The 24700-nt window shown below is 45.2% G+C and overlaps 1 protein-coding gene across 3 annotated transcripts; it reads left to right on the top strand.

Moving 5' to 3' along the window:
• Nucleotides 1–1108: 1108 nt before the first annotated feature.
• Nucleotides 1109–23444, top strand: rgl1 (ral guanine nucleotide dissociation stimulator-like 1). Of its 3 annotated transcripts, none has more exons than XM_085264975.1 (18): nt 1109–1608; nt 15263–15373; nt 16977–17185; nt 17283–17357; nt 17443–17633; nt 18060–18184; nt 18299–18514; nt 18595–18698; nt 18845–18929; nt 19063–19152; nt 19381–19467; nt 19668–19700; nt 19786–19907; nt 20201–20290; nt 20445–20631; nt 21399–21644; nt 21732–21846; nt 22080–23444. In XM_085264975.1, exons 1-18 carry the CDS (start codon nt 1432–1434, stop codon nt 22265–22267), a joined length of 2451 nt encoding a protein of 816 aa, XP_085121101.1. In that variant the 5' UTR covers nt 1109–1431; the 3' UTR covers nt 22268–23444. The 3 variants fall into 3 exon arrangements, with proteins under 3 accessions (XP_085121101.1, XP_085121102.1, XP_085121103.1); XM_085264976.1 differs by lacking the exon at nt 1109–1608 and adding an exon at nt 12087–13256; XM_085264977.1 differs by lacking the exon at nt 1109–1608 and adding an exon at nt 13452–14371.
• Nucleotides 23445–24700: the final 1256 nt, after the last annotated feature.

The following is a 24700-nucleotide window of genomic DNA, read 5'->3' as shown; positions in this document are numbered from 1 at the left end:
GAGGCTTTTCTGTTTTATCTGTCTGAGTCAAACCACAATATTTAAACGATGCACTCTGAACGGTTTGGAGGGAAGCGTGTCCGCTGGATCTTTGAGCAACCCCGACGCAGACGGTCCTGGTTTAACTTCTGTAATCATTTGTATTTTCTTGGCTTATCAAGTGATTTTTGAGTAGCATTTTTAATCTAAAAGAAATGACGAACGGCAACAGAAAGCGAAGAAAGCCGCCAGTCTTCAATCTCAAATACATCAAACCAGCCAGATTAAAAAATAAAAGAATACAACTATCGAGTAAATGAAAATCTTTTACTTTAAAGTTCTGTTTCAGACCTGTGTGTGTGTGTGTCTGTGTGTGTGTGACCGGATGCTTGTGTTTTTCTGATGGTTGTTTATTTACTCGAGAAAACGGATGCGATGTCTGACTTCATAGTGCACCTCGCTACTGTAGAAAGCAGCTTTCATCACACCTTGTTCAGTATTAACTGCTCAGGCTACAGTGTGTGTGTGTGTGTGTGTGTGTGTGTGTGTGTGTGTGTGTGTGTGTGTGTGTGTGTGTGTGTGAGAGAGAGAGAGCACTGCCTGGTCCCAGATAATCCTCCTCTCTGTGTTTTACACATGACTGCTTCTTATTCCCTTCCCACACACACACACACAAGCGCTCTCTCTCTCCCTCTGGCCATCATTGTTACACATTTATTATGGTTTGACCTTTGACCCCGCTGTCACGAATGCCAACAAGCTGCGCTGCTTATCGGAGAGTTAAATCAGTAACTTCATGAGGTTGTTCACACTTCAGCTGTAACATTTTATTAGACTTTAAGGACTTTTATAACCCAAAGACGAGAACATTAAGAAAGGAAGATTTTAAGCTTAGATTAAAACACGGTCATTTCTCAAAACTCTGAGGATTTATTGAGGAACCTTTGGAGAGTCCTCAGGACCAATATGTTAGACACACTTTAAGTCTCTATCTTCACTGTCCTTTTCTGCTTTTAGTGTGTAGTTTTCGTAGGAGGGGGGCAGGGCCACTAGGTCATAACTCCTCCCCTTTTAGCTCTGATGAATGTAAGGGGCAAGGAAAGAAAGAGAGAGAGAGACAATAGACTTTAATCACTCATGTGGCTGAGAGCTGTTGGCAAACGGAGTTCCTTGAGCGCTGAGAGGGGAGGAAAAAAACAGAAGAAACAGGAAGGGAGAAGACTGAGGTGGACAACTTGAGTGGGCATTTCTCATCAGTCACACCTCTGAGCTGAAGCCAAGACCAGTTTGCAACCTTACTGAGAAGAGAGGAGGGCAAATCTGACATAAGATCATCCTGAAGGAAACCCTTTACCTCGTCACAGTTCGTAAAGGCTGCAGACGCAGACGTTTCCATCCACCCTGCCGTCCAAGCTAGAGTATGATCTGCTATCCTCGTCACCCCTGTCGCTGATGCAGGCGATCAGCATGATCTCTCACTACCCTCTGGCCACCTTCCTACCCTGGCCTACAGGCTCCTACCATCACCACTACCCCGACCTGGACTGCACCTTACTACTGGAGGGGGAGGGAGGGGTTGCCCTGCAGAGGTACCAGCCTCGCTCCCCGGAGAGCAGCCCGCGACACTGGGTCAGTCAGAGAATAATCATATCTATCAACTCTTTTGTTTGCACGAAATCTATTTGTATTTCTGGGAAGCACAGACATTTCCAGTCTCCTTAAACAATCTGGCAGCTGCTGGCCTTCGTATGAAGGCCTTCTGTTGTTTGGGAATGTGTGAGGTGCTGAAGTATGTGTGTGTGTACGTGCTGTCAAATGCTGAGTTTTTGGAAATGTAAATGGAAAAGTTTGGGAGCCAGAGAAGAGAGAAAAAAACGACACTGAGAAAAGAAGCTTGGAATTATAAACATTAAAGATACGCACTGAGGAGCAAAGATACAGGTGATGTTTGCCACTTCTGTTTGTCGGATGGTGATCTTGAGAAAGTTGAGGAGAAGCATAGGGAAGGAAAATCTGCAGATGTTACACAGGGACAGCTAACATGTACACATCCTGCATCCAGCTGTCTACACAACAAAAACCACATGAAACACACCTTTAATTTTCTCCATATATTAATCCAAGAAATCGCTTGGTTAATGTTTTGCCGTCTGTCATATGATTCCTCTATTTGGCCTCTACTTGAGTAAGTTTTATGCAATAATCTGACAGCTCATAGTGAAATAACGCAAACACGACGGTAACCTTTGGTGACACAGACGGGTGTCCGGCTGACCTCTTATGAAACGCAGTAATTCTCATTCATTCGAACAACCCCTTACTGGTCGTTCTGTGAGTGTGTCTTGCTAAATGTTAAGTTAACAGGAGCCATAATGTGTTGGATTTTGCTTTTGTTAAATTTATTCTTCTATTCAGCTCTATTTTTATTCATCTTTGGTGTTTCTCATTTCCCAAAACAGCGTGACTGCCAGAAAATTAGCAGCGGCTTATTCCAGCTAAGCTGTGGCTATTTTTTTTGATGCACACACTTACTTGTGGTATTAATGCTGAAGTGAAAGTATGTTTGGTGTTTTCAGACAGCGCATAGGCACTTATTGGCTTGTAGAGGAGAGAAACTGAGGTCTGAAAACCAACCCGATGAAACGTCCTTTAATAAAAACAATAAGAGGAAGAAAGAATAAAATCTCCCAGAAGCCGGATTTTTTAACCTAAAATACATTTATTGCAAAATAACTGAAACTTAATAACTCCACGAGGATAAAGCACGAGCAGTGAAAACTTTGAAAAGCAGAGAGATGTGCAGACGTTTGAAAACGAAAACTCTGACAACTGAAAAAAATCTGGGTGTAAGAACAGAAACAGTATATTAAAGATTGACAAAGCCACCGCGATGACACCTACAAATTTAAAAGTGAATGTCGGGACTGTGAGGCTCAGTCTGAGAACCCGAGGATGCTATGTAAGCACATCAGATGCTGACTCCTCAGAGGGTTTCTGTCTGTTTCCTGCCTGTTTAAGAGTTTATGAAAAAAAAAGTACACAAGAGTTCAATCTAAGCTGCTAGGAAGATCACTGAGTGGTGGAGGGGCCAAACATTTGTTGCTACAGCATTCAACAAGTGCTGGAAACTGATCCAATGAGCAATTCAAAACCCATCACAGTCACTGGAGAAGAAATTCGTGGAAACATTTTTGCGAGTGTAAACAAACTGTATGAAATCATGATTTCTTCTATTTAGTCCGATAAGATTTGGAAAGTGTAAAAAGAGCCATATGATTTCTTTTATTCCATTCGTGTGTGCAGAGAGCAGGCAGGAAGTCAGCTGACTCAGTTCGCAGGAATCTCTGCCATGCTTAGCGGAGAAGGATGCTAATTGTGTGTGGGCCCAGAATTGTACAGGGGTGGGTAACGTCGTTCTTTTAAAATTAGCGCAGCGTTCTCTTTCTTCTTCTCTTGAGCAAGTCCACATGTCTATGGGAGGCTGCATTAGCTGCTACACACTCAAATTCAATTTGAGTGTGTGCAGCGTTGGTTCTGCAGGTTTAGGTTTTGCAAAGGAAAAAGAACACGAGGAGGGAAACACACGGTTCTGCTGGATTCACTGTGATTGCTCTTTTATTGGTAAACTGAGCATCTAACACAGTGCAGTGATGTATTTGTAGTTATAATTCACATTCAGAGGAGACGAGTGTGACACAGTGGTGCCTGAAGACCATCCTCCTCAGTGCTTGTCTGACATCCTGGCTGTCATGTTGCCCCATCACACAGCGCTGTTTCCTGCGATTGTTTGAAGGGGTAAGGATGCTGGAGGTTAGCCCACAGACCTCCTCTGAATGCTCAGGTTACATACATCGGCTCTGCTGTCAGATGCTTATCTGTTTGACTGTTTTTACAGAGCTGCGATTGTCCACATGCTTGGAATAGTCTTTCCATAAAATTATGTAAGGTAAAGAAAAGTATTTGTGGTGCAGCTACTTGCAGCAACTCCAAGAAATTCCTTTTAGTCATGTAGGATAACCTGCACCGAGTGCTTCTATTCTTAGTTTGCTTTGTACCCAGTTACACATGGTTATGAAACCATATCAGTCATAAAGTTAGTGACTGCAGTACTCAGCCTGTTGCAGACAGCTGTCAGGTCCACAGTTCAAGTCAGAGATGAGGGAGGAGTGCTGAGGAGGCAGTCAGTATCAAAGGTTCACTGACAGTTAAACTTACGACTGGAATGTGCACATAAAAAAATGAACTCGATAATAAAATGCATGTTTTTTGTTACATAAAATTCAACATTGGAGGGTTAGTGGCAAGTAGGAATGAAGGACTCGATAGAAATGTTGTCTTCATTTTGTGGTCTGTAGTGTCCTTTGCACCCTCCTCTTACTCACTGATTAGGCAGTTTAATTAAGCAGCAGGCCCATCAATAAGAGCTCCGGCACTGGGAATATCAGCGGATGGCTTACAGTAACCTGCAGGGCAGTTCAATAACCTCAGCTGGCCATAAGCTGGAAACACAGAAGTGACTTTATACAGGAAAAACAAGAGCAGGCAGTTTTGATACTGCTGTGTTTTCCATTGAAAGAAAGGCAGAAAGCTGAGTTAGCGCTCCTGCTTCCTCTTTCTCGACTTCTTTGGAGAGAGAAGTGCACGTTTAGTGCTGATGCTCCGTGACGTCTCAGTATTTCCAGTCTTCCAGTTCTGCCTCTTACTTGTCATTTGTTTTGATGACTTGACAATGATTTCGACATTTAGGTGATTTGTTCGTCCGGATGAAACTAGTTTTTATGCCTTTTGACCTCTTTCTTTCTGAATTTACACAAAAACAGGACCATATCCTCTTCAGCAGCACAGTTCAGTAACTTTCTGACACTACACTGACTTCTCTTTTCTCCTAAATGCGGACCTCGGCCGCCGTTTTCAGTCAGTCAGCCACGACGAATGTTGTTTACACGTGCTGCGAGTCAAGTTGTCTAGTCGCCTGCAGCTCTGTAGAGGTCCGTATTGTTAACTTCGACCTAATTAAGTCACATAATAGGACTCGTGTGAAAAGTCAATACTAAAGGCATTGCTTCTGTCACCCAAATGTCCATCCCAGGGCAACAACACCCCAGGAGCAGCCTGCTCAACTGGGGCAGAAACTCATCACACCATATGGTAGCTGTAAGGGTGCATGGTGCTGACTGCTGTGCTAAAAGTGGGTTAATATGAGGCAGCACCGGCTTTCATTTAGTTTGTTTTCAATGCTTTGGCAGCGGTGTGTGTGAGCGGTGTGTGTGTGTGTGTGTGTGTGTGTGTGTGTGTGTGTGTGTGTGTGTGTGTGTGTGTGTGTGTGGGGACCAAAAATTGGAAGCTTACTATACTTGTGGGGACCAAAATCCTGGTCCCTACGAGTTTGAAAACATTTTTGAGACTCAAAATGTGGTTTTAGTGACAGGGTTACAATTGGGTTATAGTTAGATTTAGGGTTAGGGTCAGGAATAAATTTTTCATTGTTAGGTTTAAGGCAAGGGGCTAAGAAAATTACGTCAATTAGATGTCCCCACAAGATATGAATACCTGGCATGTGTGTGTGTGTGTGTGTGTGTGTGTGTGTGTGTGTTAAACACACACAAAATTCTCTACTCCTTTTCCCGCTCAGGCAGGACATGCAGCATTAGCAGGACCCGTGACTGGGATCAAGCTGGCATTGTGTGTGTGTGTGTGTGCCCAGTTTTAGTAAAGCTGGGGCTTGTTGGTTTCCAGCTCTAATATGATTGGCCAGCACTCACAGATTTTATACCAGCAGATTACTGACTGCAATAACTGTGCTGACCTTACAGTGGATAATAAATAACATGAAAACTATAAGCTAAGGAACCATGGTTTTCACAGTGTTCGCTCTCTGGCAGAGTAAACATATTGCTACATTTCGGTCAATGGTATAGTATCACCGGTGACGTGAATGCGCCGTTTCTGTGCCTCGGAGCAGCTAATGTTTGCTTTTTGTGCATCTCCTGCAGTTTCATTTCCTATGAAAAAACCCGTGGATGTGCATAATAATGCTCAGAATTAATCTGAGCAGCAGAAATGAAATGCAAGGAGTGTGTTTTTGTTGCTACGGGGAAGTGCATAAAAAACAAGTGGAAACAGCACGCTGCTGTCGTTTTGGTTTGTTGGCTGCTGCACTTTGGTGTGTTTGTGTTGCTTTGTTTTGCACACGTGATGCTTTCAGAGTCGCATGTATTATTGGCTGAGCAACAGATGGTCCTGCTCTCATTAGCAGAGGGTCAGACAGCCCAACCAAGCCAGTCCAGACCGATTCATTCAGGGCTTAGCAGGGCTTAGATCTGGGAGGGGGTGGTCACAGTTGGGGGCTACAGAGGGGAGGGTTTACCATGACTTCTCTTACTCTTTTAAACACAGAGACACCTGAAATCACCTTAGCAAGCATCGTGGTATCTGAGTCACCAGAAATCGGATTATCCAGCTTCTGTGTAACGGTCCAACTGAGCCCGTATGCAGGCTGAGAAAAACCATGTGCCCCCAAATTTTGCATTCGTTAAACATTATTTGGTAGCTTTGATGATAACAAGCCTGGACTGAAAAACAGTTTTAGCTGAAAGCTGTATTAGTTTGGTTTGTATGTGAAGTGTGGAGGAGGAGGTGGAGGAGGAGGTGTGGGGGGTCTCTTGTCTGCAGCTCTGGACTTTACTGGAAACTAATGATGTCACCCGTCCAGAGGCAGAGAGAGAAAGAGAGAGCTAGCTCAACAACAGCCGGGACAATAGATCTGAGGGGAGCAGAGACGTGACATCAGAGGAGGGGAGAGTGGGAAGGAGCGAGGAGAGGAGCGTTTAATGTGGCCGCCTGAACAAAGGCTGAGCTGAGTGAGGGAGAAACAGAAGAAAAGCTGCGTGCAGCTGTGTGTTTTCATGAGAGATGACCTGACAGTCTTTATGCCTATTATCTATTGTTTTTGCTGGATTCCCTGACCATCTCCTGCTGATGTGCCACATCATTAAAACCCCGTCACATGAACACATGTGCTGACTGGGGGCATTGCCACTGCTTCATTGCTCCTAAACGACCCATTTAAGCTGCTTTGATTCTGTCATTTCAGCTTTTTATGAAGTTATAGCAGATCATCCTGACCCATAAATCCAGCCCTCTTGTTTTTTTCCCTCTGCCCCGGGGTGACTTGAGCCTCTGCTGACTCTGGATAAACACAGCAGTTTATGAACTCTGCCCTCTGCTGGGAAGCATGCTTTGGAAACACAAACACAAACACAAACCCACCAACCACACACAAACACACAGTGAAAGGCAAGTGTGATTAAGTGACTGTGCGCGCAAAAGAGAAATGGACGACATTCTGAGCAACATCTGGTTCCGATGCAGTACCGGGAAAGATCCTCCCAAATTTTTGGACTTGACGCAGAGACTTTCCACGGCAGGATCACAGCTGATACTCCTCTCACTGCGATGAATCTCCTGTCTGCTGTTTACGCGGGAGAAAGAGAGGGACGTCTCTTTCCGGCCTACATGACGGAATGACTTTCTCTCTGCATGCCAGCATGAGCTGGTCCAGCTGTATCGCGCCTGTCTTTCCACAAGTGTGGATCTTCTCGGTTTCTGACTGTGCCGTGAACTCTTCCCCCGCCTGCCTCGGTCTCTCCCTCTCACAGCACAGATAGTGCCATTTCAAGTTAATCTCCAAAGTGTACTACACTTTCTCTGATACGTGACCTTCTTATCTAACGTGTAAACACAGAGACGTTGCACATGCCACCCAAGACCCTCCTAATTTTGTCCCCTGTGTGTTAGCGGTTTCTGTTTTTTCTGTGCTGACATTCCTAGCTGACGTGAGTCTCTCACGTAATCTGTTCATGTTAAGTACTAAATCACCTCCCGTCTCCTTTCCTATCCTTTCCTTTCCTCTCCTTTCCTTTCCTTTATGACCATTCTCCAGGACAGAGTGGCTCCACAGCCAGTCAGGTATGAGGACACCAGCCTCGGTGGAGTCGAGAGGCTGGAGGCAGGAAGTGGGAGATTTCCTGGAATGTGCGTTTTTTCCCTGCTGTGGTGTAATAACAGTGCAAGCGGTGCTCCTCCTGTTTTTGTCCCCTCTCTGTCTCTGCTGTAGCTATTCTGACCAAGGAACAAAGGGAAGAGAGTACTCGGGAAGCCCAATAATGGCTGTAATCCATCATTCAAAAAATGGCCTTCCCTTGTCAAGGGCTTTCCTAAGTGTAATTACGTCATTAGTTTTTCAACAGAGCGGAAAACTTGGAATGAGGATTTGCCTGGACGACTGTGTCGGAGTTTAGTGTGCAGTGTTCAGACAGAGAAACATGATAAACTTTGGCTTTCTAGAGAGATGCATGAAGCTGAGTTCGATTTACGGAGCTGTGCACGCGTATACATGCAAGGATGGAAAAACATTTTTTTATACAGTGTATAAAGACGTATTTACCCTGTAGCATTGTGTTACAGTATTGCACCTCTCCTCCACAGAATTTAACAGAGGTGGGACCAAGTCATTGTTTTGCAAGTCTCAAGTAAGTCTCAAGTCTTTATCCTCAAGTCTCAAGTCAAGTCTCAAGTAATGTCAGGCAAGTCAGAGTCGAGTCTCAAGTCACTGGTGTAAAAGTCCGAGTCAAGTCACAAGTCTGAAACTTTGAATTTCAAGTCCTTTCGAGTCTTTAAAAAAAAAACAACGAAAAAATAATGTTGCAGTTATATGCTAAATGTAAATATTAGACCATGTAGTTTTTAAATCTGTGTTTTTCTCAACACATGACAAAATAGTGAACTTAGAAAATATACACAAATTGTGAAATTGCACCTCTTTAAAATGCAGCTCAATTAAACCTAGCTCCAAGAATAATTTTCACCGACAGTTCTGAGATAAGCTGCATGTTATTCTTGGATGCGGTTGTAGGACCGGCTTTAAAATCGCATGACAAAAATATCATACATATTAAAAAAAACTGTATCACCAACGTAGCCTGTACAACATTTGCTAGTTAGATGAAGTCAGCTATCTCATCGTAGCATATTTATATGCATATTAATAATCATACGGTTCTTGGAGTGAGTGCACACACTCATGAAGTTTAGTAACTTCAGGTCACTGCAACAAGCCCAGGTACAGTTTACCGACGGATGGGTGCAGGACCTTGAAATGCACCGTGTAGAACGAAAGACCATCGTACGTATCATAAGTTTACCAGTCTCACAAATTGTCGTCATAAATACACATTCATTAACCGTTTATTAATAGGACCTTTGAGCTCAACGGTAATTAATTAGTAGTGGAAATAATTTCTGGTACCCATCACAGAAATGTAGCAGTGACAATAATATATGCTGTAATCGTACTGGACAATTAGTGATACAAAAAACCTGTTTTATCCTGTGAATAAAAGTATATGTTTTTGTCACTGTACCATAATAACAGAAGCGAAACGCAATATTGTGTCAGGACAATTCACTATTTATGCACAATAAATAAAGGAGCATAGCGCGACCATTTCTGTTCAGCGCCAGACTTGCTTGTAACCTATATCACTAATTATGTTATGAAAATGACGTATTAACTACTAAAAAACACTGACCTTCGTGTAAATGCTTGGAGCAGACTAACCTGTGAGCTGGAGTGTTCTGGGACGTTATATTTGATCTTTGAATGGCTGCAATCCAGGCCATCCGTCGCGTCTTTGTTACTTCGGAAACATGGCTAGAACAATTTCTCTTCAACGACGTAATCCGATAACAACCGATCTCTTTACCCGTCGGCTTCCTGTGGCTGTCATGCGACCGGCTATTGCAGTTAATAATACAACAGCTTCTTGACATTTTTGTGTTTCTTTTTATCGCTGTATAACTGATTTTAATTGAAAGCCTGCGTGCGCTAGTACCGCTTGCCACGAGTTCCCAGAATCCTTTGCGGTTCTACCCGTGAATGACGTCACATTTTCAATCTCTATATAATATGCATGTTAAATTTTATATTTGGGGTAAAATATCAAGTCTTTTCAAGTAAACCGGTTCAAGTCCAATTCAAGTCCCAAGTCATTGGTGTAAAAGTCCAAGTCAAGTCACAAGTCTTAGAACATTTTTTCAAGTCAAGTCTAAAGTCATAAAATTAATGACTCGAGTCTGACTCGAGTCCAAGTCATGTGACTCGAGTCCACACCTCTGGAATTTAATTCTGATTTACTATATTTAATAATGAATGAAGCAAATAAGATGCACCGCTGTGCACGATTAAAAGAACCTTTGTTTCATCCAACTATATTTTCCTAATATTATAACATATAAAACAAACGGTCTGTTTTGATCTACTCTGAGACATACTTCACATGATTGACTCTTTTCTGGACCATAATTTACAAAATGGACACAAATTAATAATATTTCAACCCAGCAGCTGACCAAGACCATAAACCAATCAGGACAGAGTTTACTGAGATCACGGGTCAGCTCAGTGTTTGATTGTTTTGCTTCTACAGTTGGACTTCTTTTTTGCAGACAGATGAGTCGCCCCCTGCTGGCCTTTCTAAAGATTGCAGCTCTACTTTCAGTCCTGGAAGTTCATCTTTTATTTACAGTCTGTGGTTCATGAATTAATTGAAAGTGTGATAAGCTTCATTTCATTCTTTAAAGTCAGCTGACCTGCTGGCTCGAATCTGGTGTACCTTCTTACAGAAGGTGGATTTTCCCAAATGTCAGGCTGTTTCCTCTTGGATTTGTCCTTCAGAGCTGGGATTGACTGAAACCAGAAGCAGCTCTGAATTTACTGAAATCTGCAGTCTAAATCTACTTTAGAGCTCAGAGCAGACTTTAATGGGCCCAATGGAAGCAAACTGAAAGATGAGCACGCTCATCGACTCGTCCATCAGACAGAGCGGCAGCTGTCACGCTCATCAGACGTCTTGTTTACACTGAGGGATGACATCACTCCCACTGTGAGACCAACACTCCAATCCCCAAGGGGCTGAGCTAGAGGTCGTGTGGGGTCACAACCTTCCCACTGGCACTCTGGGCTTCCCAGAGTTCCTAAGACTGGGCCTGGGAACTGGACAGCAGCCAGATGTGCAGCACGATGAAGATTCAGCTAGAAGAAAAGCCAATCCTGTGCGGTTACCGCACATGGAGAACCACCAACTCAGTTGTACTCCTGGCAAAGCTGGGTGGAGCTACAGTGCAGTGCTGTGTGTGTGTCTGTGAGTGGGGTGCACCGTGGACGACAGTGGGAGCCAGTGACGAAGAGGGTGACGTTTGGGAGCCAGGGAGGTGGGTTGGGTGATTACGCATCTACACACAAAAAACACACAATTTTGAAAAGGGGACCACCACAGATCTACCTCCCACTGCTTCAGAAGACAGTTAGCATCATAAGGCTTCCAGTGTCCCCTCTGGATAAGGCCTTGTGACTATTGGATCACCAATTTAGCATTTTAGCGCATGTAAATGAGTCACAGGTGGCTCATTTTTTCATATTTGTTTACAATACACCAAAAGAGCCCTCACAACGCAGCCACTCGATTCACATCCTCCTGTTTATTCACAAAAGTGGGCTGTTTGAGTACGTGTGTAGACACAGTGGAACAGAGTTATCCATTCTCACACACTCGGCCTGTTCTCCTCTCCGGTTACTGACAATGCACAGTAGCGGTGACGCCATCTGAAGCCTTCCTTGTATTGTCCCACGCAGGGACTGCGAGGCTGCAGCTGCTTCATACAAGAAGGGCCTACAGTCCATCACTTCATCCTCTTAAACAACATCTGTATGTTAATGCATTATAGCAATAATCTTCATTTTAACTGCCCATATGGAAAGGAAATTGTAGTTTTATAGCTTTCTCCATTCTCCTGCAATGATTTGCTTATTAAAGTGTCCCATTTGACTAAGAATTATGACTCCAATTAGGATGAAAATGGGAAAATTGCCATTTGCATGGGTAATTCAAAGCATAAAGGAAAGTGTTTTCACTTTTTCTCCACATGGGTGGTGCTTATGTTCGTAATCGGACCGGTGAACTGTATCCATAAAGCTGGTGTGTTTCATCATCAACCAAAGAAAACCCTGAATGTGTTAGAGTACAGGATATCCACCCTGACTGCAACAAACCGCAAAAAACCCAAATCCACCATAACAGGTGTTTAAAAAATAAACTTTAAGTGAATTATTTATGGTCTTTGTTAGCAGTCGGCTGGATTACTGTAATGCGCTTTATATTAGGGTCAGTGCTTCATACTTTACTTATCTACAGAGGATGCAAACTGCTGCAGCTCATCTTCTAACTGTCACTTGAAAGTTTGAGCACATTTCCCTATTTTAGCTTCACTTCACTGGCTGCCCCTTCATTTTAGGATTCATTTTAAAATTCTTTTATTTGCTTTTAAAGCCCTCCATGGCCTAGCCCTATCTTATCTCTGTGAGCTGCTACAGCCTTATACAGCCACCCGCTCTCTCAGGTCAGCTGATCAGCTGGTCCAGGACTGAGCGTAAACTTAGAGGAGATTGTGCTTTTGCTTTAGCAGCTCCCAAACTGTGGAGCGATCTGCCTTTAGAGATGAGACAGGCCTATTCTTTGACACCCTGTTGTTTTTTTAAGCTGATTGTATGTTGTTGTTGTTTTTTCTAATATAGGGCTGTTTTAATTTTTATGTATTATGTGTTTTTTTTGTTTGTTTTTGCTGCTTCGTTTTATCTATTGTTCTTAACTTATTTACTGTAGAGCACCTTGGTCCTTTTCTAAAGTGCTTTATAAATAAAGTTGGATTGCCTGCCTGAGAAGCTTCACGTTCTCTCTCAGCAGCCGCGAGTTGGTGAATATTCTGGATGAATTTTCACTTAATGAGGACAAACAGGATTGAAAGAAAAATTTAAGTGATTAGGCAGTTTAATTTAATTGTTTTTTGAGTCAATGTTTTTATGAATTTCGGAGGAAGGACATTTATGCATGTGGAATATTTTGCACGCTCGAGTCCCAGCCCTGCGTGTGCGCTGATGTCAGTCTGATGGAAGTTGGAGAAAGAGCTCGGGGGAGGAGTTTAAATGGGGCTGCTGCGAGTGCAGGAAGGAGGAGTCTGCTCATTCAGCGGAGAGTCGAGCGCCTGTTGACAGAGGAGGGCTTGGAGTTTGGAAAAGAGCGCAGTGAACGTTTGCGGATCGCAGTTTATTTTGAAAGGAGCGCATCTTCTTGTGTACGTGCGGGAGAAACGTCGATCTCTGATGCTGACTTCAGATCATGAGAGAAGCGCTCACTATGAAGTTCGCCTGGAAAACTAAGATGGTAAAAATCCAAGCGCAGACTCGCAGTGTCTGTTGTTTGTGGTCAGAGTGGGGGGGGGGGGGGGGGGGGGGGGGTTAGAGTGGAAAAGGGGGTGAGTGTTTGTAGGCTTGGGAAAGTAGCGGATAACTGAGTGAGGGGGAGAGGGCGGGGGTGGTGGTGAGGGTTGTTTTTACTGCTGCGTAAAGATGTCGCGGTGAGCTCGAACCTGTACGTGGAGGAGTTCGGTTCAGTGGATAATGCTGAGAAATGTCCTCACCTGATGCTGTAGATCCAAACTTCTTCGTGGGTTTTTTATGGGCTCCACAGCAAAAAGCAGAGGGGGAGCAAAAGGCGAGGCCCCGGGGCCATCACAGCCCGTGCAGCTGGGTCCAGGCGAACAGATCAGCGCCACTCTCCTTATCTCCGTTATTCTTCCCAACCAGCTGATGGGCTGATGTGCAGATTAGAATTATTTGCAGAGAGAGAGTAATGTTTGTGCAGATTTTTGAAGGATCCCAGGTAGTGCGGTGTAAAGAGCTCACCTCCTGCTCTCTGAGAACTCTGTTTTTTGGATGCTTGGATAACTTATTCACTTATGTTACTGGCTGCTTTCATTTGCATTTGCATTGGGAAAACAACAACAAAAAGCAAACTTGATACACAAAGAGAGTGTAGCTTTTTTTAAAAAAAAAAAAATCTGTCCACCTTTCAGAAAGCAGTCTGTGTGTGCAGACTGTGAACTCAGCAGCCCGGCCAGCCAGCACAGGGACCTCCCGCTATTGTTTTGGGAGTGTGTGGACTGCATGACTCATACACTGATGTATTTATCTGTCTCTGTGCCAGCCAGCGGGCAGCAGCCAAAAAAGAGAAAGGGAGAGAAACATGTTGCTGACCATAGGACAAGATGGAGAACAGCAGCATGGGACGGGCGTGCAGACATGTTTCAGATCCTCTGACTTGCAGTAACGCAGGCGCGTTGGCTGGTTTCATCTGTCAGAGTCGGTTAAAATCACATCTTTTTGTTTTTGGCTTTCTTTGAATATCTGCCCCTCACGTGTTTCTGTTCGAATCCAAACACTGCCGAGTAATGGCTGAGCGCCACTGGTCTCCAGGACTGACCATTGAACTTGCTAATGGTGAGTTTGGCCCTTGATCTCTTTGCCGGCGGCCCGTCTGTGTGGACTTTATGGGGACGAGTAATCTTGGCGTCCGTTGCCTTTGTGTGAGGACTTGGCTGAGATTTTGCCTGTGTGCTGTTTATAGGCACCTTATCCTTCGATGGCTGTCCGCTCCTTCTGTTTTCGTCTCCGTCTCCATGTGTTGGTGTCTGAGCCGGCCTCGGCCTCTGTCTGGATGCGATATCTGAGCAGCAGTTTGGGGTTTTGATTCCTCTCTGCTCCCTCTGTTTGTTTATGCACTCTGCTGCCGTCATTGATTTACAACCAGCAGCAGACGCAGCGCTTTCGACTCGGTGGATCCTTTTAGTCTCGGTGTGGTTGCGACACTGATTTGTAATCAAGCGCCGCCGACTTGTAGAAGCAGACAAACCGACAAACTCATATGTTCATAGAGGGGGGGGGGGGGGGGAAGCAATGTAAATATTACTGTGGAGGTGTTTATTCTGGACTTGGCCCATTCTGGCTCTTATCTACAACTTGGGTGAGCTCGGGTAAAGCTGTCCAGCTCTGACTTCAGCTCCAGAGACACCAAGACATCATGAAAGACATGGATTGGGAATAAAAGAGGGAGTAGAGACAGAGAGGAGGAGGGAGGGAGGCCTGGCAGGCTGCAGGGATGGGGGTTGGGGAGTTGGTCATTCTTGATGTTTTACTGCACTTCACTTCTTCTTCTTAGTTTTTTAAGCACTGGAGTTGTTTGTGTGTGCGTTTTTCCGTTCCCTCTGCTTTTCTCATACACAAAAATCACTTTCCTTTCTTGTTAAACTACTGAAGTTAGACTTGTGTTGGTCAGCTCTGCAGCGCGTCTGTCTCGATCTTTCTAATATTTCCACCGATATCTTCTTTCAGAGCTCAGTGCAGGACTGGGGGGAGGAAGTAGAGGACGGAGCAGTCTACAACGTGACGCTGAAGAGGGTCCAGATTCAGCAGGCGGCCAACAAGGGAGCGAGATGGCTGGGGGTGAGTAGGCCCTGACGAGGAGCTGAGCTCCAAACCTTCAAACGTTAAAAGTTCAGACTCCTTTCTGCACTCTCAGCTGCTGTAGAGGGAAAAAAGTGAATGTTTTTAAAGCAAACAATGTCCGGATTAGATTTTATCGTGTCCAGATGGCTTTTTTTGTTTAAAGCAGTCCAGTTATCTGTGTTCAGACTGCTGACCTTAAAAATGGCAAACCTAATCTGTATTGTCTTCTCTCGGGGCATTGTGCTCTACCGAGGCTCCTATTGTTTTAACGTTTGAGCTATAAATCTCCCAGTGGAGACAACACCTTTGAGCTGCCTGCTGAAAACGAACAGCTTCACCAGAGCTGGACCGTTTAGCCAAAGCATGTGATTTCCTGACTTTCCGAGCTGCCAACAAAGCCAGCACGTTCCCCTGTTTTGCAGAATGCTGGTGTGACATAGTTTCCCACAGTTGTGCATTTTTTCAGTGAATATAAGGCATTGCCGTTTCCCCCACAGAGCTGTTTATGTATCCGTAATAAGATGTTATGCAGTGCATCATTATACTGCACAGACGGGGCAATTAGGAGCATTGTTTCTCTTAGTTTCATAGTTTCTCTGGTGAGTTTTCCCAGAAAATGCTAAAGGATCTTCAGGATATTGTGTTTGTTAGCTTCTTTGGAACTGTGTGGCTGACATAAGGGATGAGAGCTGGCGCATAAAGAAGAATCTGATATCTGCTGCGAGCCTCCAACACTGCCTGGATGTATTGACAGTGGTGTAAGCCCAATTAGAGCTGATTAAAACAACATGGGTGTTTTGTGCAGAACAAAGAGCGAGCTCCCAATGAGATGAGTATATTTACTATAAACAGTCAGCTGTACGAGAACAAAAGCAGCTCCAGTCTGCACAGTTTGAGGCGTGTGTGTGTGTGTGTGTGTGTGTGTGTGTGTGTGTGTGTGTGTGTGTGTGTGTGTGTGCAGTTGTGCTCATTGTGGCGGTGCCGTGGATCGCCTCGGACAGATAAATAATCAGACTTTTTGTGTGCTCCGTGCTGTTATCGGAGGGGAGAAGTCGACTGTGCCGCCATCCTCCTCTCTGTCTGGAGGGATGGTGGAGGAGGGGCTTCGCTGTGATTAAAAGCAGATTGGAGCGTTTCCTGTTGTAGCGTGCTAACTTCACCAAGGTCTCTCTCTCTCTCTGGGTCTTGTGCCACCCCTTACTCTCTCTTCTCTCTCTCCCCTGCTGTTTTGCAACCACCCGTTCTGTTTTCCCTGTAGACACAATAGTCGGACACATCTGGAGAAATCCAAATTAAATATAGGTCACCGTACTGTTTCCTTCATCCCCCTGATGTTTCGAGCCCTCGTTGTTTGTTTCCATTTCTTTCAGAGTTCCTCTCGACCCTTTACTTAAATGTATTAAATGCATTACAAGCACCAGCCAACTGCAGAAATGCAACAGTTTAAAAATGTATAAGGCAGATGGGTGACAAGTTAAAGAAACATTTGTGGATTTGTTATGAATCACTGTGTCCCTGCGGTAGACTTACCCACGGCTGTAGAATAGGTTTCTGGTGGTTTTTGCTTAAATTTGTCATAATTCGCATGTTTCTTGTTTAGGCGGAAGGGGATCGCCTGCCTCCTGGCCACACGGTGAGCCAGCTGGAGACCTGCAAAATCCGAAGTATCCGTGCTGGAACGCTGGAGCGACTGGTGGAGACTTTGCTCACGGCGTTCGGAGACAACGACCTCACCTACACGTCCATCTTCCTCTCCACCTACAGAGCCTTCGCGTGCACGCAAACCGTACTGCAGCAGCTGCTCGACAAGTAGGCTGAAATGACACGATCCGAACTGAAAAATAATACTCTGCCTGTTTGTTGTGGCGATTTTTAAAACGCGTCGTCTTCTTATTTTCTGTGACAGATATGGAAGCATGGAAGAAAACGAGCAAGGCGCTGACAGATGCCACAGCTCTGAAACCACCGGCGCCATCAGAAAGTGAGCTGCAGTGTGACGTGCGCATCAGTGTTCCCGCTCACCTGGATTTCCACCTCTCTAAAAGGTTTCCCGGCTCTCTCCACAGCACCTTGGCTTCGATCCTGCGTGCCTGGCTCGATCAGTGTCCCGAAGACTTCCAGGAGCCTCCAGATTACCCCTGTCTCCACAGGGTGATGGACTACCTGCGCAAGGTTCTGCCAGGCTCAGAGGCTCTCAGAAAGGCAGAGGGTCTGCTGGAACAGCTGCAGGCTCAGGCCGGCATGGATGACACTGATGGTACTGCTATTTTCTTTTTATTTATTTATCTTTTTAAGCTTTGCATGACTCACAATTTTAAAATTCCTTCTTTACCTTGTGCTGGGCCTTCAAGCAGCACAAGCTGCCTTTAAGCTAACTTCCCTCTGATTGGCTACCCCTCACAAACAGAGGATTTGAAGAGCACTTGGGTGGGGTGGAGTTCATATTATGCGTATTGCCTCTCTGTGATATCATGCAGATGATGCTGACGTCAGTATTGTAAACTTTGACCATATTTAACGAGGATTCAGTGTTTACGCTGAGAACGGCTCACATCACTGCCTCCTGTATTCATGGGAAAAAGCATAGCAGGTCTCCTTTAAAATGTCTTCCTCCGACGCTGAGAAACGATGCGTTATCTTAGATGTGTCGTTTATTTCCTGTGCCTGTTTTGTTTATTTTCAGCTGGTTTCCACAGCAACCATTCATATAGCCTGGGGGAAGAGGATGAAGCGGAGATTGAGGTCCAGGAGGACTTCCTGTCGTTTGACGCCGACCTGGTGGCCGAGCAGCTGACCTACATGGATGCGGTAAGTGGAGGGAAATGATGTGGAAACAGGAGGGAAAGGTTACATCCCGTTTCTTCTGCGTCGCCTCACTAACATCGTACTCTTTGGGGGGGGCTTTTCTTGGTGGTGCTTTAGGTGCTGTTCAAAAAGGTCGTACCCCATCATTGTCTGGGCTCTGTCTGGTCTCAGAGGGACAAGAAGGACAACAAGCACAGCGCTCCCACCATCCGTGCCACCATTACGCAGTTCAATGCTGTCGCGGCCTGCGTGGTCAACACAGTGCTGAAGCACAGACAGCTCAGGCCTCACGTCAGAGCACGGGTCATCCAGCGCTGGATAGACATCGCGCAGGTCGGCCGAAGAGACAGACTCGCTCACGAACGCTTGGAATCAGTAAGAATGTTATCTGACTTGTGATCGTCTTTTAACAGGAGTGCAGAATACGGAAGAACTTCTCATCTCTGCGAGCCATTGTGTCGGCACTTCAGTCCAACCCTCTGTACAGACTGAAGAGAGTGTGGGCCTGCGTGCACAAGTAAGCCTCCGAACTCTCGTCTCTGCAGATGATCTCAGCTGGTTTTGATAGTAACGAGATCTCGCAGATCCTTCGGTGTGTTTTGCACGCGTGTTTTCCTGCCATGTCACATCACGTTAGCTGACGCGAATCTGCGCTTGTTGCAGAGACAGCGTGCAGACATTCGAGGAGCTCTCCGACATTTTCTCGGACCATAACAACTACCTGACCAGCAGAGAGCTACTGATGAGGGTGAGTGTGTTCATTTCATATCTGATCCAGTTTAGGAATGCTTAGTAACCATCTGTTACTCGAAATCCCAAAATTGCTTGTTCGCCGCATGGTTGGAACCAGAATTGGAGCCATTTTTTTGTTTGCCCCACAGGAAGGCACGTCAAAGTTTGCCAGTCTCGAGAGCTGTGCCAAAGAGCACCAGAAACGCACCCACAAGAGGCTCCAGCTGCAGAAGGAAATGGTAAGACAAATGCCGGCTGACAACGAGCTTTAGAAACAAACGCCAAACAAAGCGGTGTACTCTACACTAACTGCTAGCCTGTGCAGATCGTGAAGCCACACAGCTCTGCTTACTCCACGTGCCACGCTCCCATTGTTATTATCATCGCCATCTGCAGAGAACAAAGTGTAAATAAAGATGTGACTTTACTGCAACATCCCACGGAATAATCGAACCGTTCCTCCACAGGGAGCGATGCAGGGAACGATACCGTACCTGGGGACTTTCCTCACCGACCTGACCATGCTGGATACGGCCCTGCCTGACCTAGTGGAGGTAAGAGCACCTGCTGATCGTGTGTGCGAGTGTTTGAACATTTGAAAGTCTATCTGTCAGAAATGGGCCTAAGTTTCCATAAGTGCGTGAGGAATTTTGTCGGTGCGTTTGTGGAGCTGTCCGCCGAACGCTGTTTGCGTAAGCGGTCGCTGGCGCGTGATGTCTCGGCTCTGACGGCGTGCTCTTTGTGTCTTCTGCAGGGTGGTCTGATCAACTTTGAGAAGAGACGCAGGGTGAGTCTTTAGTCTGCCTCCTTTGACGTGATTACAGTTACTCACGTGGTGTTTACTCTGAGCAACCTTCTTTGTGCCTCTGCAGGAGTTTGAGGTGATCGCTCAGATCAAGCTGCTCCAGTCGGCCTGTAACAGCTACTGTCTGACTGCAGACCCAGCTTTCCTGCGCTGGTTTAAGGGCCAGCCTCAGCTCAGCGAGGAGGAAAGGTACACTCTACTCTGAATACCTTTTTTATTTTCATTGCACCGTTATCCATGTGATAATAAGCAAATTAGTGCATGAGTCATGGTCTGCTGGATCCATTCCCCCACAAATACACCAGAGCAGCTTTGTTCTGTCTTTTCTTATCGTCTCTCCCTGCTGATTTTGTCATTTCTTTAGTTCCTACTGATCTGTTCTACATGTTGTTTTGCTCTCTGAGCGCTTTTTTTTTTGTCTCACTGCTATTCTTGAAACCACCATCCGCTTGAAGGTTCACTGTTAATACTCTTTCTTGCAGCTATGCCTTGTCTTGTGAGATTGAAGGTCTCGGTGACAGCAGTCCGACTTTAACCAAACCTCGGAAAAGCATGGTGAAGAGGCTCAGCTTGTAAGTGCATTAAGAAAGGGGACATTTTTCGAAGCTAATAAAGACGAGTGCTGTTTTTAAATTTGAAGTGAAGTCCAGAGTAGAATGAGGAAATGAAACTGCAGGGACTTTTTAATGTTTTATCATCTAACAGCTCGCTTCATTTTCTGTTCAGGCTTTTTCTTGGAACAGACAGTAATTCGGCCAGTTCTCCGGTCAGAGAGACGCCACGCTCGCCCCCTACTGGCAGCTCCGGAGAGAGCATGGACTCGGTCAGCGTGTCCTCCAGTGACTCCGGCAGTCCGTCGGACAGCGAGGGACTCGCCACCCCGACTCACACCTCCGACTCCCAGCAAAACAAGGTGGGTGACAAAGCCACTGGGAGGAAGTGCTGTGCACTAAAAAAAAGTACACAACTTTATTAAAAACGAGTCAATTCCATTTAAATTTTTTATTGGATTAACATTTTTACACATATAAAGTTGCACATGAGAATTAACAAATGTTCTAATTTTTGAGCATTCACTGGCCACTTCATTAAGTATGCATTTTCCTTCAGAACTGGTGCAGTTCTTCATGGCACAGATTCAACACGGTGCTGGAAACATTATTCAGATTTTGTTCCGCGTTGATATGAACGCGCAGTTCATCACACAGCTGCTGCATCCGTGACTCTCCCGTTCCCTCGCGCCCTAATTCTGACCCTGTATGAACTGTAGCCTCAGTCTCCTGTTCTTAGCGGACAGGATTGGCGCAAGTGTGGTCTTCTGCTGCTGTAGCCCATCTGCTACAACAAGCATGGACCTATTGTGTATTCAGAGATGCTCTTCCGCAGACCTTGGCTGTAATGATGGTTGTGTGGGAAAGTCCCAGCAGATCAGATATTTCTGAAATATTGAGAGCAGTGTGTCTGGCACCTGCAACCACGCCACAGTCAAAGTCTCTTTGATTGGATGCTTAAATAGGTGTAATGAGCCAAGTGGCCGGCCAGCGTATAAGCTACATTTAGCTCTTTTGACACAAGATGCAAAATGAAGTAAATGTTGGAGTTGTGTCAGATGATAATGAATCTTAATAATAATTTTAATGAAAAATGAAAATAATTGTTGTTTTTCATCGTGACCCCCAGCTATCAGAATCATCCTCCTGCACTTCACTCCACTCTATGGACACAAACTCCTCCACAGCCAGCGTCTCCGTGATTCCTACATCTCCCTCCTTCCCCGGGCCTTCCTGTATGCACCGACGCTCCATCTCCCTCACACCCCTGTCTTCCCCGAGTCAGACTCTCGCCTATAACACCCAGGCCCAGGACGCCTGCATCATAAGAGTCAGTCTGGAACACGGCAACGGAAATCTGTACAAGAGCATACTGGTGAATAAGTACTGACGCTTCTGCTAAAGATTTACATTTTCACAGTTTATGTTAAAGCTAACTTAATCTAATCTGTCCCACAAACAGCTGACCAATCAGGATAAGACCCCAGCTGTAATCGCTAGAGCAATGGCAAAGCACAACCTGGAGGTGGAGCCGGAGGAAGGATACGAGCTGGTGCAGGTCATCTCGGAGGAGAGAGGTAAAACATCGACTTTAAAATCTTTGGGAAGCGTAAGCTAACATTGCTCGCTAGCAGTAGTCATATAAAAACTCAATTCTTTAAGATTTGCACGTCAGAATTTTAATTTATTTTTTCCACTAATCAGCTGTTTTCAGGCTTTGTGAACCACACTGCCCTCTGTACTGGTGTGAAGATGGTATCACTGGTTGTAAAATTTACCCGGTTCTTATCCTGCTCTTAATTTCTTTCAGAACTGGTGATTCCAGACAACGCTAACGTTTTTTACGCCATGAACACGTCGGCAAACTTTGACTTCCTGCTGCGGGTGCGGGGCTCGGCAGGCCGGCCCGTGCAGCTGCGTAGCCGATGTAGTTCCACGCTCCCGCGGACCCAGCACCGCTCGAGCCTCTCGCTTAGACTTAGCAAAGTCACGTTGTGACCCTGCCGTGTCACCACTAACCCAGGGCGAGACACGACGGAGGGTGGACATATAATTGGATGAGGAGCTCTCTGGGATCCAGGGTGGAACCCTCCGGGCTTTCAGACTTTCCCTCTCATCCCGAACTGTGCCATTCCTCGCCCAGCCTTAACGTGAACCTTGGATGTGGATTAAACTGCTAATGCCTGTGACAGAGTGAAACAGTGACCCCAAGTGGCCTGAACTCTTTACTACAACAGATATTTTTTGCACATGTATTGGGAGCACCAACCTCCTGACCTCCAACAGTATTCTGATATTGAATGAACTCCTTTATGTCTTGTGACGTACATGTAGCTCAAGCTTTACCTTTCTCCTAATACAAGAGTGCTGAATGCAGAGACAGAAGATGGAGCAGTGAAAGAATGAATGAATGGACCTCTAACAGTATTCTGAATGATATTAATAATTGACAGAAGCTGTGATGCCTTTGGTTTCTCTTGTCAGACAGCTACGTGTGTGTGTTCTTCTCCATATTGTGAGCTGTGTGACGAATGCATCATTTTGTGCATTCTGATTGGTTCCAGTACTTGGTTTTATCAAGTCCTCTGCGAATGCTGAATTGCCTTACCTGCCCAATGTTTTGGGTGTAAAGAGTGTTTGAGCTTCTTTCTAATCTAGAGAGACTCTCAGATCTACAAAAAACCCGAGTTGTACAAGAACAAAAAGGATAAAGCGGAGTATCGTACTGAAATGGAAAGTATTTGTACCTCTTTGCCCTTCATTATATGAACTACAGAGTTGCACTTGACAGTTGGTAGCAGATGCCAATGGGATGTGAATATGGGAGAGCGTGCAAACTGCCGCGTGAAGTAGTTTGCTCCCTCTTCACTAAATGAGTTTCTTTTTTGTAATTTTGTTGCTTTTTCTATGCTTTTTGTAACACAGTTCAAGCCACACATGTATACCAGACTGGAGCATTGCTAACATACATGCTAATTGTGTCAGAGTGTCATAAATCTGGCGGGATACTTCATTTCATTTAACGCCGTAAACGCCATGTCAGAAGCCTTCACACTTTCACTCCACCGCAGATAAAAACTGAACGTCACGTGAAAATGTTCCCATTAATTCAGCCTCGGTGTTTGTTCTCCACTGCCAAAGACTCTGAATAAATAAATTATTATCACTATTCTGACTCATTGCCTGTCGTGTTTAATGACTTTATTATCCGTAAGGCCTAAGGAAGCTTCGCGTCTGTATTTTTACCCTTGTGCAGTGGCAGATCACGTGCTCCGCACTGTTAGGACTGACATTGCTGCTCTGGACTGAACCCAACTCATTCTGCTGAGTGGGAAACGTTTGTGCTGACTTGAATGCAGCAGTCATGACCTTCCTTCCTTGGTTATACAATTTGTTTTTTAGGAATTCAAACACGAACGTGTGACATCCACAGGTTTTACTGTAAAACAGGACACGGCAGAAGCAAATGAGATTCCCCTTCTTTAAAAACACTAGATTTTACATTCTAAACATTATCACAGACATTAATAGGTTGTCCCTGTGTGATGTGCTGGTTAAGTTGCTGGTGGGTGTGCTTGGTTGTTTCAAGGACTCGTTCAGCTGACAGCCTAACAACTGCCAATAAAAGAATTTCATTTTAATTCAAACATGAAATGATGAAAAGAACTAAAAAGCAGAGACTAGTCTACTTTTTCAAAGCAGTCACCATGTAAGAGGCAATACAAAATGAAACGAACAGTTAAAAGTATGTGTGGGTGGGTGGGTGTGCTTATGAGGACCAATGTAGTGTTAGACCCTGTGATTGAGGGTCATCACTTCACCTTCAAAGGCCTGTTTCGGGGTTAAGGATAGAGTTTAGGATTCAGGTTAGAGCGGGAATTTGTGCTCGATTAGTTTGAGGTCGACAGCTACAGAATAAACCGGGAAGACGTGTTTGTGAGAAGTGTTGCTGGGGTTTTATGCTACCCTCATGGAGTTTCATTTTGACAGATTAGTCAGAAACATGTTGGCGCTCCTCCAGTTCCTCTCACACAGAGGAGCAGATACCGGTCCTTCTGTGACAGACGCTCACAGCAAACCTTGGTGTGAAGACACGCATGGATGTACCTTTCTGAGACCATCTCTTCCTGCCAGTATCGAAAAGGACACCAACAAAAAGCAAAACCTGAGAAAAACGAGTAGGGAGGAAGAAGAATCATCTAGAGACCCTGTCGTCTGTTTCATTTGCACCAAAGCAGCTGAACAGAACTCGCAGTGGTTTGTGCTTTCTAACCGGACAGACTGGGAACCTGAACTTTAACTGGCTTTGTGTTGTCATGAATAGTGTTATTTGCACTCAAAAGACACGAGTCTGCGAATTTACCTCAACATTCTCCGCCTACTGTAAGTCTCGGCGGGCTCAGCTAACAGGTGCAGCATCAGTGCACCATC

Source organism: Mchenga conophoros, linkage group LG23, assembly GCF_057382185.1.
Source record: "Mchenga conophoros isolate Kocher_MC1m ecotype Shallow Benthic linkage group LG23, M_conophoros_male_GT1.1, whole genome shotgun sequence".
In the NCBI taxonomy this organism is placed as follows: Eukaryota; Metazoa; Chordata; class Actinopteri; order Cichliformes; family Cichlidae; genus Mchenga; species Mchenga conophoros.
Note: the sequence above shows the minus strand (reverse complement) of the source record. Positions and strands in the feature narration are given on the sequence as shown.

What these genes read in the sequence shown, in the direction of transcription:
- rgl1 (XM_085264975.1), top strand. Translation starts at nt 1,432, where the DNA reads ATGCAGGCGATCAGCATGATCTCTCACTACCCTCTGGCCACCTTCCTA. An exon ending in AGGGAGCGAGATGGCTGGGG is followed by an intron (nt 15,374 to 16,976) that starts GTGAGTAGGCCC and finishes TTTCTTGTTTAG; the next exon opens with GCGGAAGGGGATCGCCTGCC. An exon ending in CGGCATGGATGACACTGATG is followed by an intron (nt 17,634 to 18,059) that starts GTACTGCTATTT and finishes GTTTATTTTCAG; the next exon opens with CTGGTTTCCACAGCAACCAT.